The 14064-nt window shown below is 39.2% G+C and overlaps 1 protein-coding gene across 1 annotated transcript; it reads left to right on the forward strand.

Annotated features, from left to right (window-relative positions):
• The first annotated feature begins 563 nt into the window (after window positions 1-563).
• LOC145949926 (uncharacterized) lies at window positions 564-1160 on the forward strand. Its single transcript, XM_083060835.1, has one exon. It carries the CDS (start codon window positions 564-566, stop codon window positions 1158-1160), a length of 597 nt encoding a protein of 198 aa, XP_082916961.1.
• Window positions 1161-14064: the final 12904 nt, after the last annotated feature.

A 14064-nucleotide genomic window follows, 5' to 3' on the forward strand; every position in this document is an offset into this window, starting at 1 on the left:
CAGTCATAGTACAAGAACACCAGAAAGTACAAACGCCAATCTACTTCATCAGCCGAGTCCTCCAAGACACGGAGAAACAGTACCAAATGATCGAGAAGCTGGCACTAGCACTCGTTACCGCAGCTTGGCGTCTCCGACCCTACTTCCAGAGTCACCAAGTAGTCGTCAAGACCGACTAGCCAATCAAGCAGATCTTGAGGGAGCCGGAGCTCGCCGGGCGAATGATTGCATGGTCGGTCGAGTTATCCGAGTTTGGCATCCAGTACGAAAGTCGAGGCGCCCTGAAAGCTCAATGCCTGGCCGACTTCGTAGCCGAGCTCACGCCCACCTCTGCTGAGGAACCACAAGTATGGACTTTACACGTCGACGGGTCCTCCAACTCTAAGGGTGGCGGTGCAGGTATCATATTGGAAGGACCAAACCAAGCCACTTTGGAGCAATCCCTCAAGTTTAGCTTCAAGGTGACCAACAACCAGGCCGAATATGAGGCGCTTCTCGCGGGGCTAAGGCTGACTCATGACCTCGGAGCTCGGAGAGTAAGTTGCAACAGTGACTCGAAACTCATGGTAGAGCAGCTCAGCGGAACGTATCAGGCCAAGGACGTTCTCCTACAATGGTACTTACACATGGCATCACAGCAGATCTCGTCCTTTGACGAGTTCACCATACAGCATGTACCGCGAGAACAAAATACCAGAGCCGACCTTCTTTCAAAGCTCGCCAGCACCAAACGCCCTGGACAACATCGGACCATCATCCAGGAGACCTTACACTCACCTAGTCTAGACGACAAGATCGTCAACACTAGCGACAGTGAGGAACAGGGATGGATGACAGGCATCTGGAGCTATTTGAGGGCAGGAGTTTTGCTTGCAGACAGGGATGAAGCTCGGAGGATGAGGTTGATGTCGGCCAAATTCGTAATCGTTGGCAACGAACTGTTCAAGCGCGGCATCTCCACCCCACTACTCAAGTGCTTAACTGCACCCCAGGCAGCCTATGTCATAGAGGAGATCCACCGAGGCATATGTGGCATGCATTCCAGGGCACGTTCAATGGCGACCAGAGTACTCCGAGCAGGATACTACTGGCCCACTTTGAAATCGGATTGCCAAGACTATGTACAAAGGTGCAAAGAATGCCTGCAGTTCGGCAACTGACATAGGCAACCACCTGAAACTCTTCACCAGATGATGTCGTCATGGCCTTTTTCCCAATGGGGAATGGACATCCTAGGACCATTCCCCCCAGCGAAGGGTCAGCTCAAGTTCCTCCTGGTGGCTATCAACTACTTCACCAAGTGGATCGAGGCATGCCCACTTGCTAAGATCACCACTGAGAACATACGGAAATTCACTTGGAAGAATATCGTATGCAGGTTCGGGATACCCCATTCCCTTATTACTGATAACGGCCGACAGTTCATCGCACAGGACTTCAAAGACTTTCTTCGGGAACTCGGAGTCAAACATCTTCCGACCTCAGTGGAACATCCGCAAACTAATGGCCAAGCCGAAGTAGCTAACAAGGTGATACTCCGAGAACTCAAAAAGCGCCTTAGGAACGCCAAGGGGCAACGGGCTGAGGAACTTCCTAGCATCCTCTGGGCATACCATTATACCCCCGAGTCAGCAACGCAAGAAACGCCTTGCAGGCTAACTTACAGAGCTGACGCAATGATCCCAGTGGAAGTCGGAGAGACATCGCATCGATGCCAAGCCTTCAATAGCGAACAAAACGCTCAAGAGTTAGCAACCGACCTCGACCTAGTTGACGAGCTCAGAGACGAAGCTCAAATTCGCGAAGAAGCCTGCAAGCTCCGAGCTTCCAGAAGATACAATACGCGAGTGCGGCCTCGCTCTTTCCGAGTTGGCGACCTGGTGTGGCGTTTGCTAGGTGAAGCTCGGAAAGACACATCAGATGGAAAGCTCGCACCCACTTGGGGTGGCCCATTCCGAGTTGTAGAAGACTTGGAAAACGAAGCATACCGACTGGAGGAACTCAGCGGAAAGTCCATACCGCGAACTTGGAATGCCACGCATCTCAAGTTTTACTTCAGTTAGTTTTGTACGAATGAGCTGTGCACTCTTTTCTCGCCTCAGTCTTTTATCCCAAGAAACAGAAAAATGGGTTTTGGCTGAAAGGTTTTTAACGAGGCACATACAAATAACTAATAAAATGACTCATTCTGTTCCATTCATATTTTCTTAGTCTCGCATCATTTTATGTTTTATGCTAAACAGAAGTCGAGTACGAACCTTGATGATACTTATATCACACTAAAACCCGAGGTCGAATTCGAACCTCGGTATGAGCAATGATACTTATATCACACTAAAACCCGAGGTCGAATTCGAACCTCGGCATGAGCAATGATACTTATATCACACTAAAACTCGAGGTCGAATTCGAACCTCGGTATGAGCAATGATACTTATATCACACTGAAACCTGAGGTCGAATTCGAACCTCGATATGAGCAATGATACTTATATCACACTAAAACTCGAGGTCGAATTTGAACCTCGGTATGAGCAATGATACTTATATCACACTAAAACCGAGGTCGAATTCGAACCTCGGTATGAGCAATGATATTTATATCACACTAGAACCCGAGGTCGAATTCGAACCTCGGTATGAGCAACCAAAGGTCGAGCATGAACCTCGGTATCATCAGCTCAAGGTCAAGTTTGAACCTTAATAAATGTTACCCTACGACAGATTGAGGTCGAGTTTGAACCCTAACACGATCTATCTCTCCCGAAAGCCAAGGTCGAATTCGAACCTTGGTACAATTTACGACATTCTAAAGGTTGAGTTCGAGCCTAAGAACAAATCAGTCATATCAGGCCAAATTTGAGCCCCGGAAAAGTGCAAAACGCACAAGCACGAAACACACAAGTTTGAAAAATAAAATAACTGTCAAAATTGCAAGAAAACAATGTATACACAACATTTTTATGAGTTCAGTACACGAATTCAAAGGAATGAAAAATATGCCAAACTATTACAAAAGCGGCCTAAGTAGAGGCATTCTCACTTGAGTTGTCCTCGAAGTCGTCCTCCTTCACCAGCTTCCCAAAGCGGACCACTTTCTCCACATGCATGGTAGAGAAGTCAAACCCCGGTGCAAGTAGCCTCGCCTGGCGAGCTGCCTTGAAGAAACCCCTCTTATGCTCGACCACGACAGCCCGCTCGATTTCCTCAAGCTTCTTTTCCAGCCCCGGCTTTGCCTCCTCCAGCTTTGCGAGGGCCACCCTCAGAGCGACATTCCCCTCTACTTGGCCACCGAGAAGCACCTCGTCACAAAGACGCTTCTCGGCCGTCGACACCAGCTCGGCCTTTTGCGCAGTGACCTCGTCCTCCAAAAAACGCACCCGAGCCCGAGAGGAGTTGGCAAGATCCTGCAGCTCGCGCACCTAGGAAGCGTAGGACTCATTGGCCCTCAGAGCAATCTCCAAGGACTTCTGAACTCTTTCCACCTCCCTCCAGGTGGCCTGGAGCTCGGCCTCACTCTGCAGCTTGGCATCCCCAAGGGCATCCGCCAAGGACCTATTCTCGTCCCTCAAAGCCTTGGCCTCCTCCTTCAAAGGTTGAACCCGGCCCTTCAGCTCGCCAAATCCTCTTGCTGCTTGGACCACTTGTGCTTCTAGTGATCCACAATGGCCATGCTTCTGTGCAAGAAAACCTCAGCGGCATCCAGACCTTCCACCGGCCCAGCCGACTCGATCATAGCTTGATCCGTCGTGCTCAGCGAGGAACGGGAGAAGAACTTCTCCGAGGTAACCCCCGCACTCCACAAAGAACTGACGTCCTCCGAGGCGCTCACATGGTCTAACCGCACCTGGGAAGAGCCCTTTACGAAGCGCTGGGCGAGGTATTGGCCTCTTCGAGCCCCCTTCGCCTGGCCAGACGATGGTGCCGAGGTCGCTGGTGTAGAAGTTGGGACTTCAGAACTCGGCCCCTTGCCGCGGACCTCGGCAGAAGCAGAAGCAGGCGCCCCCTGCTCGGCAGTGGAAGGATCCAAGCCTGGCGCACCTGACCTCGGTGGCACTGGGACCTCAGCAGCATTCCCTGCCTGCAAAAAATCAAGCAAAAAATTAAAACCTCCTTTTAAAACAAAGCCTAACCAGAATACAACAAAAAAAGACAAGCCACAAAGCAAGAAACTTACCTCGGTAGAGGGAGAAACTTGCTCAGCAGTCTGTGCGACGGCCATTTGGGGAGCCCCTTCAGAAGGTGGACTCCTAGTGAGGTCCACCGCATCAGCATCAGCGGCCTTGGAGGTCACCTCCTCGGCATCTGGAGGGGCAGAGGTCCCCCCGACCTCCTTCTCGCCCCTCTTTCTTTTTCTGTTTGTTTTTAGAGGGGCGACCTCCTCCTCCCGAGGCTCGGGGACCTCAATTTCAACAACATTGTAGCGATGCTATAGCTCTCGCCACTTGTTCCTGCCCATGATGCCTGCAAACAGAAAGAACAAACACATCAGCAAGAGAAATTTTAAGGAACCCTCACAAGCTAAAGAAGACGAGATACTCACTCTCTAAGCCCCTCTCCTTGTACGCCGAGTTCGCAAGCGACAGGACGAGCTTGCAATCTAGCGGGCGAGGAAGTGTTTCAAGGTTCTTAATGGCGGCTGACTCCGAAGCCGTCAATTTCAACTCCCGCACTCCGTGAAACTGGGTCGGGACCGGCCACCAGTAAAAGGGGAACTTCGGCAACCCACCGAAGTAGAACACCCCATCCTCCATCGAGTTGACATCCACAATCGCCACCTGAAAAAATTCTTGTTTAAAATTTTTATATGATTGGGAGTAAAGGGTAAACAGACCCCCATCCTTACTCCCACTCAGAGACAGCAAACCATGAGGAGGAACCCATATTTTTAGCTGGTAAAAATGCAAAAAAAACGGGAAGAGACACCTCCATCTCCAGGACCGAGCACAGGACTTGAAAAGCCCTCAAAGAACCCCAACTATTGGGGTGCAATTGGCAAGGAGCCGAGTTGATGAAATTCAACAAATCACACTCAAATTGAGTGAAAGGAAGACAAACGCCTAAATCCCTAAAGAAACACTGATAGACATAGAAATGGGGAGGGTCAGTAGACCTCCCCATGTACACACCCTCACCGACCTGACAAGGTTCAAGCCGGATCATCTGGGAGATGGAAGGGTCACAAATTTTGTGCGACTTCCAAACCGTATTGACCTCAAGGAAAGACCTAAACACACTTTGGGCCTCCCCCACATCACGCCTGACCCAATCGTAGCCAGGGATCCCTGGAACGAGGTCCTTAGGCCGCGACTTCTTCTTTTCGGAGGAAGCCGTTCCGGTGGCCACCGCCTTGCCGCACGCCTTGCCTTTACCCTTGGCAGGCGCAGAAGAACCAGCACTAGCCTCTCCAGCCATCAAGAAACAAAAGACTCGAAGAAGATTTGGGAAGAAGGAAAAAGAATACTATAGAAGGGAATTACCTGGTACTCTTCCTCAGAAAACAACCCTAACAATGATTGGGTTGCCAGAAACGGCGGCAGAAACTGAGAAAATAGGGACGGAGGACGAACAGAAACAAAGAAAAACAGCGTGCGCAAGAAGCCACAAGAATGAAAAAGAGTAAAGTGGAAAAGGGAAGAGGCGCGAGTGAGAGAAAAGAGTACCCCAAAATTCAAAACGGTCACAACACGTGTCACCCAAGGGACACGCCTGACCACACATTAAATGAGGCCCATTATGACAGAGGAAACCATCATTGCATAACCGTCATACCCATTAACGCGCCGACCTCGCGTTTCGAAATATGAAACGACAGTTGCAACATGTGGCATCTTGACAGGCAGACATACGCGAAAGGTCATTGTCCCCTGACGAGCTCGGCCCTAAACTCCTCGACACACGGTCTTCGGAGCTCGGGGGGCTAGTGTACTATCTATACTGCGAAGCCGAGCTCCCAGCTCGGCATCACAGTGCAAAACGACCTCGGATACGCACTGTGTGACGTCAGCTCATCACTTAAACAAGTCACAACTGATCTCGGGCCCAAGGCCCAACGTAACCCTAATTCACACCAAGGTACGTGCATTACTTATACGAGACTCATACTCATACAAACCCTAACTTTGGCATCAGAGTCTCTTTTGCAGGTACCACCCCCACCTTGGAACACCAACGTACCAGTGAAGGAGGCTCACCGATCTTACTTGGCGGATCATCTCTACAAGCAGATCTCCGGTAAGAACAAATATGTTTTTATCAAATGTAAAATTATTCATCAATCTTTTTTAGTGTGTGAACTTATTTAGAAATTTGAATCTGAAACTTATTGAAATAAGTTTAAAAAATTTAAATATTAATTTTGTTTATGTGTTTCATGTTTTTATCTACTTAAAAATTTAAATATTAATAAGCTTCTTTGTCTTCGTGCATGAAAGACGAGGTAATGGAACCCCAGCCCAACCATTATATAATTTAGTTTTCTTATTCATCTAAAGTTAGTACTTAAGAATAATTTCTGGAATTGATCTATAAGTACTGATTTTGTGTTATATGCCATGTCTAAGGAGATATCTGATAAGGTAGACAAGAGTTTCATTTCTAATTTCTTTTCCTCTCTTTGAAGTTACATTAATTTGTTAAATATAGTATAAAAATTAAAATCTAGTTTTTGTTCAAATGTTGCCTTACTCTCGACTTTAGGAGATCATTGATTGGTTAAATTTGAGAAATATGTTAGATAAGTATCTAATTTTTGTTCGCAAGTCACCTTATTTTTGTTCGGGAAATCACTAATTGGTTGGAGAATTTTAGTGATCAATCAGGATTTACTTATTTTCTATCAGAGATTTAGTTCCGAAATTTAGTCCAACTTCATTGTTTGCATCTTAATTATGTTTGGCTTCTCAGATTTATCTAAATTTACGAATGTCTCTTAGCTAACACTAGTACGCAAGTCATATCAATAATTATTACCTATCTCCTACTCCCTATGTAACATTGTGTTATAATGTTTTAAGTTGTTTTGTGTAGTTAAGTTTATAAGTTATTTTATGTGCTCATTTAAAGTTTTAAAAATTTAGAAATTTTTATAAGTTTAGTTGTTTAAAGATATTTTAATGAGATTAGAGCTTAACAAAAACTAGAAGAACTATATAAGGTTTTTAAAAAACTTAAATTTCATAAGTTTATTTTTCTAAATTCTAGAAAAAAGTTTTAGAGAGTAAGTTCTGAAGTTAGAAAAGTCCGATCTTCAATCTAATTCCATTGAAAGTTTCCTTTCTTTCCCTCAAAGGCTAGATTGAGTAATAGAAGTAGAGATTCAAGTTGAGGAGTTGAAAAACTTATAGAAAAATTGTAGTGCGACGACTTTGTAATTTAGAGTTTCTTTCTCTTTTTCTTGATTCTAGAGCAATTAAGGAGAGAGAATTTTGTAATTGTGATTATTTTTGTGTTGATTTAGTGTTTTCTTACCTATTGATGGTAATTTGAGTTGATTTGATGATAATGAAGTGAGGTGTTAGGGTTTTTAAGTGTTTTTGGGTTTTGAAGAAAAATTGATGATTTTTTAATATTATCCATTTGCATGTGTTGTTTTTGGTGATTTTGGTGATGTATGAAGGGTAGAATACCTATTTTCTAAGTTGTATGCAGAGATGATTGTAACATCCCAAGTTTTTCTAAAATAAATTAATAAAATAATTTTAATTAATTAAATGATTTTTTTGAAAAATAATTGAGATATTTTTATTTGATTATATGTGCTTTAATTAATTAAGGAAAATTGTGAAATTATTTTCTTTAATCATGTGTATTTGGGAAATATTTATTTTATGTTATGATTTTATTTTAATTAAGGAAAGGGGGTTAAGTTTTTAAAAGAGAGGTTTTCTAAGCGTAATTTTCTTTTCTCTCTAGAAATGAGCTGCCTAGAGAGTAGGAAGGCAATCACCCCAAAGACTTGCTTTCGTCTAAGAGTGATCATTGAAATAAGAGAATGAGTATTCTTGCTTTGAGGTATGAGTTATCTATTGCGTAGAGAGATTTCGTCTACGAGTGTTCATTGTAATAAGGGATAATGAGTATTCTTGCTTTGAGGTATAGGTTATCTGTTGAGTAGAGAGATTGACTCTCAATCTCTTATTTGTTCATGTATGTTGTGAGGGAGAAATCCCGATTTTGGTTTATAAGAGAGTGAGTATTCTTGCTTTGAGGTATGAGTTATCTATTGCGTAGAGAGATTTCGTCTACGAGTGTTCATTGTAATAAGGGATAATGAGTATTCTTGCTTTGAGGTATAGGTTATCTGTTGAGTAGAGAGATTGACTCTCAATCTCTTATTTGTTCATGTATGTTGTGAGGGAGAAATCCCGATTTTAGTTTATAAATTGTAAATTTGTGTTCTGTATGTTTCATATGTGTCTTATATGTGATGATTTTGTTATACGTGTAATAATCATTTTTGTTTGAATTATTTTGATCATGAATATGTAAGTGTCTATAGTTCCTCTAGGAACCCTTAAAGAATAAAGTAAAGGGAATTAATGAGTTTGGTGATGTTTTGATATAAAAATGTTTAATCGATGATTTAATTGTATAGGTTTGGGCTTTAATTATGAATTGGTAAAAGAGTAGTGTTTATAGGCAAAATTTTTGCTTCAAATAAGGTTTCAAATATATTTAGTTTTTTTTCTTCTAATAATATGACCATGCATACCATTAAGCACATTGATGCTTGGTTAAACACACTTGTTCTGAATTTATGCACGACCGTTTACACTTTTTTTAAAGCTTAAATTAGCCTTTTTGTGGTCAACACGAAAGTTATAGTCCTAGATGTTAGTTTTCAAATGTCGTTGGAATTACCCAAAAAAAGGGTGTAGAACTAAAGTTATGATCAAATTAGAGAGCGGATGTCAAGCTGTCAATTTTAGGCTGAAATGATGTGATTTTGTAATTTTTAAACATAGTATAGATGGTAAAGTTTCTTAGTTTTCTAACAAAATTAAGATTAACTTTATAGAACTGTTATAGCTTTAGATACCATTTTTAGATATAATGTCAAAGAAGCTTAGGATAAAAAGAGATAGTTTGTGAGGTGTAATGGTAAGTTGTTTTATCCTTTAAGTGATTAATTTTGAGAATGATTTGGCATACTTATATTAATAGTTAAAAAAAGAAAGCATGAGATGAAATATTTTTGAATGAGTTATGAGTGGGTTATGATGAAGGTATGAAATTATGTTTGCAAGATCTTGTGCTTGAGTCTTTGTACATGTATGAGATATGAGATGCTTCTATGTGATGTGCAGAATAAGAAATGATTATACATGGCATTAGAACTTTATACATGATATGAAATGATTATGCATGATGTGATATGAAATGTTGATGTTTAGCTTGAGATTTTTGTGTGCAATATTGAAGACGTTGGTGAATGATGAAATATGAGATGATGATAATGTGTGATACAAGAATGAAACGATGATGATATGGTATGTGAATGACTTGAATTTGCAATAAAGTTATGGGATGCGTACTTGTGTAATGATAAGATCATAATTCTACATAGAGTCTTGTTACATCTAATATTTGCTTAAAGGCAATATCTTATCACAATAATAATAGTTGACAAAGTTCAAATATCAAATCCGAAGGACTAGATTAAAGAAATTACAAATTTAATTAATCTTAGTTTTCAGTAGTTTAAAGAAATAGAATTTGATTGGAGAGATATTAATTTAAGAATGAAGAACAAAATATTAGAAAATACTTATTTAGATTCAAAGATAAAAATTTCTAGAGTCGTGACTTATTGTTTCCAATTCCCCCAAAGGTGAAATTTATAAATTATAAAGTAATGTAGCCAATTTACATATAAAATTATTGAAAACCCTTTGGTTCTAGGAAGCCAATAGTTTTTATTTTGAGAAAAACCCAAATTGATTATAACATGCAAAAGTGAATTAATAAATTGATTCAATTGGGAATTAAGAAAATCAGTTTGATCATGCAATTTTTCAAAATTTAATTATTTTAGGGTTATGTTAATTAAAAGAGTTTGATCATGCATTTTGGATTAACTCAAATAAGAATTAAAAACACTAAAATAATTCATGAATTTATTATTGGGGGTTCATTAGGAACAATTACATCACAACTCTAGAATAGAGAAACTAGCCAGAAATGTTGCTAGAACCTATTAAACATAGGAAAATAGGTAATCGCAATTGGAAGAATCCTTCTCTGAGGGTTCGACTTTTAGTCTCTTACAAAATCTCAATAATGAATACAAGAAAAGAGAAAAATAAATGAGAAACTAAAGTTAAAAACTAGATGATTACAACATGCTCTAGACATCCTTATTTATATTCAAAGTTTAGGGCAATCTTTTAAGCATGGTCATACATCTCTACAAGCACGACTATGCTAAAAAACATAGGTGTGCTTCATTAAAACAAGAAGCACGACCATGCTTCACAGCACCCAAGGAAAGTCTTTCTAGATGTTAGTGAAAAACCTCCTTTAAAGAAAATAGAAAAATGTAATTTGAGTTTAGTTAGAATAAAAGGGTTTAAAAAGACCTGCAAGAAAATAAAAATCCTTTGAGATAGACACATTTCCTATATAGAGAGGATACATAAGTTAGATCCCTTTGCTTTTTAAGAAAATAATATTTTTAATACTTGTAAAATGCTTTCTTTGTAAGGATTAAGGAAAAATAAGGTGCTTAAGATTCGAGAACAAATCCTTTCGAAGGGAGAGGGAATGGTGACATCATGCCCAAAGGGTTAATCTAAAAGGAGGCAAGAGAAGTGAGTTAAACTTGAAGAAAGAAGACTTAAGCTCATGTTAAGCTTTGAGTCATTTTTAGTAGACTTCTTTCTCTTTTTTATATATATTTTCTTAATTTTGACCTTATATTTTTGGTCAAATAGTGTAGAAATTCATTTCTTTTGCAATTTTTTATTTATAGGTGTATTTAGTATTTTAAGGAGGTGTAACTAGAATTTGACATTTGTGCTCATTTGGCTTGTTTGATCCATGAGAGAGTGGAGAGTCATATCTCCATCATTGTGGATAAAAATTATGGTCCCATACATTCTCTCATTGGTTTACACATCACCCACCAAGTCATATGTTTCATACACTAGTCACGCTTTTGACATTCTTGTTTCTACACCCATTTTTCTATTAACACACTCCCATCACACCTTTTGCACCTTTCCATGTGGCAAAATCTTATTTTCTCTCTTAGATATAGGATGACATTTTTAGGAGGAAAATTCAAATTTGAATTTCAAAATTAAACTAGAGATAGTTGGCTTGAGCACAAGTTAACCTAACCTTTGTTACACCTAACCTTGGTTTAGCTTAATTTGTATCACAAGTTACCAAACTATATATATAATTTCCTTATGTATATATCGGCTTTGAGAACTTATGAGAAATGAAATTTCTACATTTCTCTCTTCAAAGTCTCTAATTCTCTCTTTGAAGAATTGTTCTCTTTAAAATCTTTTATCAAGGAATTTTTTCCTTGTAGCAAGATCAACCTCTCTTACCAATCTTCTCTTGGAAGTAGTGCACATCATCATCTTCTACCTCTCCACTTTTGTTTGATTTTCTTTGAAGATTGAAGCCATGGATGAATAATAGAAGAATAATGAAGATGAGGAGAAATATTCATCATCTCCTCACTAGATTCATCAACAACTCAACTTCAAACAACACAAATAATCAACTCAAAAAGCAACTTCTCAACATATAATACAACTCAACAACTTTACAACACAACATACAACTTAAAAATGTTATGTATGGTCACACACATCAATTAAGATTTCTCTTACAACAAAAGTGAACAATTTAAGTGACTTGACCTGCCGAATCACAACATTTGACCCTTTTATCTTTGGGTCAAGTCAACACAATGTTTGGCATTCCAATGCCAATTCAACAACTATTTTGGTTTCATGAATGTGACCAATTAAAATAAGAAAGTCCAGTACTATTTTTAGGAATAAAATAACTTGGATATGGGTCTACTACGACATTAGTATACATAAACTAAGCCAATATGAAATAACTCGCCAACTACCTTCCAAATATTGCTCACCTTTCCACCAATCATTTAAGGATTTTGGCCCCTGACCTTATGCCTTACTCTATTGGTCACTTCATAAGTAGTATGGCTTCACTTGACCCATATACTTTATCAAATAAAACTTAGAGGAGATAACTTTTGAAAAATAATGGTCTACTTTAGGAGTCAACTCTCTTTGAAGGTTTCATCTTGTTGGGTTCATAGAGCACCATAACAGATATCCTCACAATGAGATCTTTCAACTTATAAAATAACTCATCCTCTTTGGTCTTAAGTTCAACATTACACAACTCAACAACATGCATCATGCATTAATCAACACAATGTATATCAATTTCAGTAAAAACTTAATCAACTATATATCATTCAACATACTATATAGCAACATTTGGAAACATAATCCAACTTAACACATGTCAACTCATCATCACACAACATGAACTATTCATTAAAAATTGTAATATACCAATATTTTATCAACTAGGAGTAATTGTCAACACATACATCAACATAAATCATGAATTTAGATAATGATAAGAAGTTCATGAAATAAGGGTCTCATTGGGTGCGAGTAGTCTTACTAGGCACCCAAGACTCTATGGAGTTCATCATTTGGCAAGCTACTCTTGCTTGGGGAGGAAAACTCCACATGGCTTTCCCTGTTGGATAGACTCTAGCTTACTAGGCAAATAAATTCCTCTAAAGTTCATCGTAGGGTGGCAATGACTCATGGGGTGAGCTTAACCCCTTATGGGTCCTCTCGTTGGGCCACCATAGCTTGCTAAGTGAGCAAAACTCCCTATAGATTCTTTCTCTGAACACTATGTCTCACTAGGCTAGCTCCCTAAAAGGCCACCCACATAATCATTTTCTTGTTGGGTGATGCTTTTGTCGTTAAGAGAGAACAAGATTCTATAGGTAGTTGTTCATCATTTATGCATGTGCATCGAGAACATTGCTCATCTCACTTGGAGAGAGGCATAGTTCCACTTTGGAATTTTCCTTTCCCCCTCAATTCCAGCCATCACACACTTTAATCCATACATGCAACCCAAAACTATTTTTTTCCTCACTACATATAACTTAAAAAAATTAGCACAAAAACCCATGCAATTGTCATTCATCATCAATCATTCAAAAACCAACCTTCTTCAACTCAAAACCTAACATCCAACTTCAACACTACCAATATCAACTAAAATTACCACCAATGGGCATGACAACACCAAATTCAACACAAGCAACATAAGATATAATGAAATTACAAACTTCCCTTACTTCAATTGCTTCTAGAATCAAGAAAAAAAGGAAAAAATTGAGAACCATGAAAGACTCCAAAGACAACTTCTCTCTAAGATTCTAAACTTCTCAACTTAAATCTTTATTTATATTACGGAATCTAGCCATTAGGGGAAAGAAAGAAAACTTCTAGTGGAATCAGATTGAAGATCGGAATTTTCTAGCTCTAGAGCTTATCTATCCAAAACTTCTCTTTATAATTCAGAGAAATGAACTTATGAAATTCAAGTTCTTTGAAAACCTTATATACATTCCCTTGTTCTTGGTCAACTTTAACCTCAACAAAGATAAATCTTAACAACTTAACTATACAAAGCAACAAAAAACATCATACAACATGTAACATACATTCAAAATACAACACAATGTTACATAACACAAATTGGAGTGGGATACATGATTTGTTTTAAAGGAGTCTATCATATTGAAGCTAAACAAATTGATGACAAACTTCAAGAAGAGTAAACCATTTGAATATATTAATACAAATAAGTTTCGACCTTAAGCTTGTTTTCTAAATTTTTCAATGTAAATGAGTTACCTTATTGATTTGTTTTTTCTTTTATAGCTAAGGATGTATACATTAGAGTTTCAAAATAAAGGGCTTCCATATGCTCATATATTACAACAGTTGAATAATGAAAATAGATTGAGGAATATGA

This window comes from Cajanus cajan, chromosome 7 (genome assembly GCF_000230855.2).
Source record: "Cajanus cajan strain Asha chromosome 7, NIPB_CcT2T_4, whole genome shotgun sequence".
NCBI lineage: Eukaryota > Viridiplantae > Streptophyta > Magnoliopsida > Fabales > Fabaceae > Cajanus > Cajanus cajan.